Source organism: Nansenia antarctica (assembly GCF_963989245.1).
Source record: "Nansenia antarctica genome assembly, chromosome: 1".
NCBI classification, from domain to species: domain Eukaryota; kingdom Metazoa; phylum Chordata; class Actinopteri; order Argentiniformes; family Microstomatidae; genus Nansenia; species Nansenia antarctica.
The window spans coordinates 69,534,812-69,537,645 of NC_137674.1; the positions used below are offsets into that span (position 1 = coordinate 69,534,812).

A 2,834-nucleotide genomic window follows, 5' to 3' on the forward strand; every position below is an offset into this window, starting at 1 on the left:
ATGCATTATAGACCCTTTCTTTATAACAAGCATAACAAAAGAAATCGCTTTTATGTCGAGGTGCTGTGCCTATGCTTAACATAGAAAGTTCCACAGTCCAGCGCGCTCAGGACAGCGGCCAGGACACCGGAGCCAGCAGGACAGACCGGAGCACTCATATCTGCGCGTTTGTCACAGGCTGACAGTCACCGCATTCCGCTGCCCCGACGTCAGTCCCATGGAAGTGTCAAGCACAGCGCGATTTCCATTTCAGAGATGTACAGTACAATCATGTTTATTTAGAAATAAATTATTACCTGTGGTGTTTGACAGCATGATAGGCGCAAATTCCCCCCCCTTGGTGGTATATGACTCTATAGTTGTTATTATACCAAAACAACTGGCAATCTAATCCGAGCAGTTGTTATTATGTACTATTATATGTATTAGTAGTAGTGGAGGCTGGTGACTTCCAGAATTGAGGAGGCCAATTTTTTTCCGCTTGCTCGCTTCAAAATAAAACTGTTCAATAAATCCTAAATGTTGTCTACCTATTCGATGTATAAATCGCGCCAGAATCTCGCCAACTTCCGAGGTCATTTTAAGCAAAAGTATTTGGCCAAATGAGCTATTATTTTCAGGGATGATAACCATGGGTGTTCTAGACGTGTCCTGCAAAGTAGCCACTATGGCGAGTGTTTCTTTGACTGAAGTGACTGGCGAATTCTCAAAATGGCTTCATGTGATTGGACGAACAAAATGTCAATCTTTCAGCCCTGGACTCAATGCATGGTGAGGCCAGGCCTCCCTTGCCCACCCATTTTTAGTGATTTGGCCAATCACATATTGCCATGAAAAAAATTGCATTACATTGACTTCTATGAGAAACCACTTTCCTGGGGAGGCCTGGCCTCCCTCAATACAAACGGATAGGGATTCTGGCCTGTAGGTGCTTTACAATTGCAATATTGGGGTTTAGCCATGGAAAAATTCAGATTTATGAACAAAACGGAAATAATATGAATATATATATATTAAAAAAAAGAGTTAAATAAATAAATAAATAAATAAATAAATAAATAAATTAAATAAATTAAATAAATATAATTATTGCTTTTTTAAATCTCTCTCTCTTCTCTCAAATTATTGGGGAGGCCAGGCCTCCTCCACCTCTATGGAGGAGCCTCCACTGATTAGTACTATATACAGTATGTGCCATTTTTGATGGAGGGCAGTGAGCGGGAGACTCATCAAGGACATGTAGTTAACTAATGCAGTGGACAGCGGCTGTTTCTCCAGCGTTCCTGTCACATCAGATTTCGTAACGTCATAAAATTAAATCTGTAAGTCATGCATTTTTCCATGTTCCCCTTTGATGGCATATGACGCCGGCCCGTAAATGTAACTAAAGTTCAGCCTCGAAGTTGTTGCACTGATGTCCTAAATCAATGCAGACTGGCAGGGTAGGAGCACAGGTTTCATACAGGTTAGAGCTTATTCTGTCATGGTCTGATAATGAACCATTGTTCTTTTTTATTTTATGACTTGTTTGATCGATTGATAGCGTTCAAGTTCATTCAAGTTGTGAATGAATCGCGAGCGTCAATGCTTTTCTACGATACTACATGTAATGTCACTTGGATGTAATAAGACACTTGAGTCTGGGTTCAACAAAGGTATAACCAGTTTACTTCGGTTCGACCATTCATTCATTCATTCATTCATCATTCATTCTCTCGACACCTGTCAGTCACCTACTGGTATATCATGAACTCTCTCTAAGGCGCATGCGCTGTCCTGACTATGAATTAACCCATTCATTACACTACGGATGACGTATTAGTCGTGAAGGGTTGTCCCATTTCCCCCGGGGAACCACTACGGCTTGTGGCTCTGTTCGGAGGCCTTGGCTCCAAAGCGAGTGACTCCAAAACGAGCCGAAGTGGTAGAAAAGAGAATCGGGATTGGGCCATCGAATCGGGCAGAGGCAGGCTTGTCCCTTAATTGCTCTGGGTTCATTTCCAAGCGGCACATTCTCCGCGTTGATGAGGCGAGTTACAACCAGCATGATAGAGCGCCCCCTAGCGGCCAGCTGCGGTACCTCCCACAAAAACCAAACGCCTCTCTCTCCCCCCCCCCTCTCTCCCCTCTCTCCCCCCCCCTCTCTCTCTCTCTCCAACACCACGGTGGCATTCCGGAGCTGGCGTTCAGGAAAGGCGCACTGACGAACCGGGGGGACGTTTGGGTAGCTGCACATCACGGAGGAACAAGTGCAGTGCACGGTATACATGAGCCCAGAACCGACCGACCCGCAGGCTGCAGGAGATTAACGAACAAACATCGGTGTCTCTTTTTCTTTGGAAATAGTAATCCAAACTCCCGCTCCTCATCCCCACCCACCTGTGCCTGGCATGGGATGCTGCTGCTGAGGTGTGTTGTTCCGCTGTAGGATTGGATCCCAGACAGACCGGAGCAGAGCGGAGCAGCATGCGCCCTGGTTTCTGATCGGCACCGTGTTTTGAGTTGAGAGAGAGAGAGAGAGACATGATCCCCGCGCACCAGGATCATGTTGTCACCAGGATCGAGACCACCACCGTCCCTCCCGAGACCATCACGGCGTCGCCGAGCCTCTACCAGAGGATGAGGAAGGTCTTTAACCGGTAAGGGACGGGAACGAATGTGGAGCATTCTTTTGGGGGTAAAGAATGTCCAGTAACCTCTCTGTCCACGTGAATGTCCTGCTGGTTTGTCATTCTGAAACTGCCCCCGCCAAAATGTGACGTACGATTGTTATTATTGATTTATTCGTTGTGTAAATGATCTCGGTCTGCAGGTTTAGGATTCGGTGCACGTTT

The 2,834-nt window shown here is 45.9% G+C and overlaps 1 protein-coding gene across 1 annotated transcript in view; it reads left to right on the forward strand.

Annotated features, from left to right (window-relative positions):
- Positions 1 to 2,523: 2,523 nt before the first annotated feature.
- The window catches only part of slc35f1 (solute carrier family 35 member F1), a gene marked incomplete at both ends in the record, with an annotated part of 110,061 nt that continues 109,750 nt past the window's right edge, over positions 2,524 to 2,834 (forward strand). The window contains one exon of the mRNA XM_080537320.1: positions 2,524 to 2,639. Within this exon, the coding sequence (XP_080393446.1) occupies positions 2,524 to 2,639 (116 nt within the window). The remainder of the gene's footprint in view (positions 2,640 to 2,834) is intronic.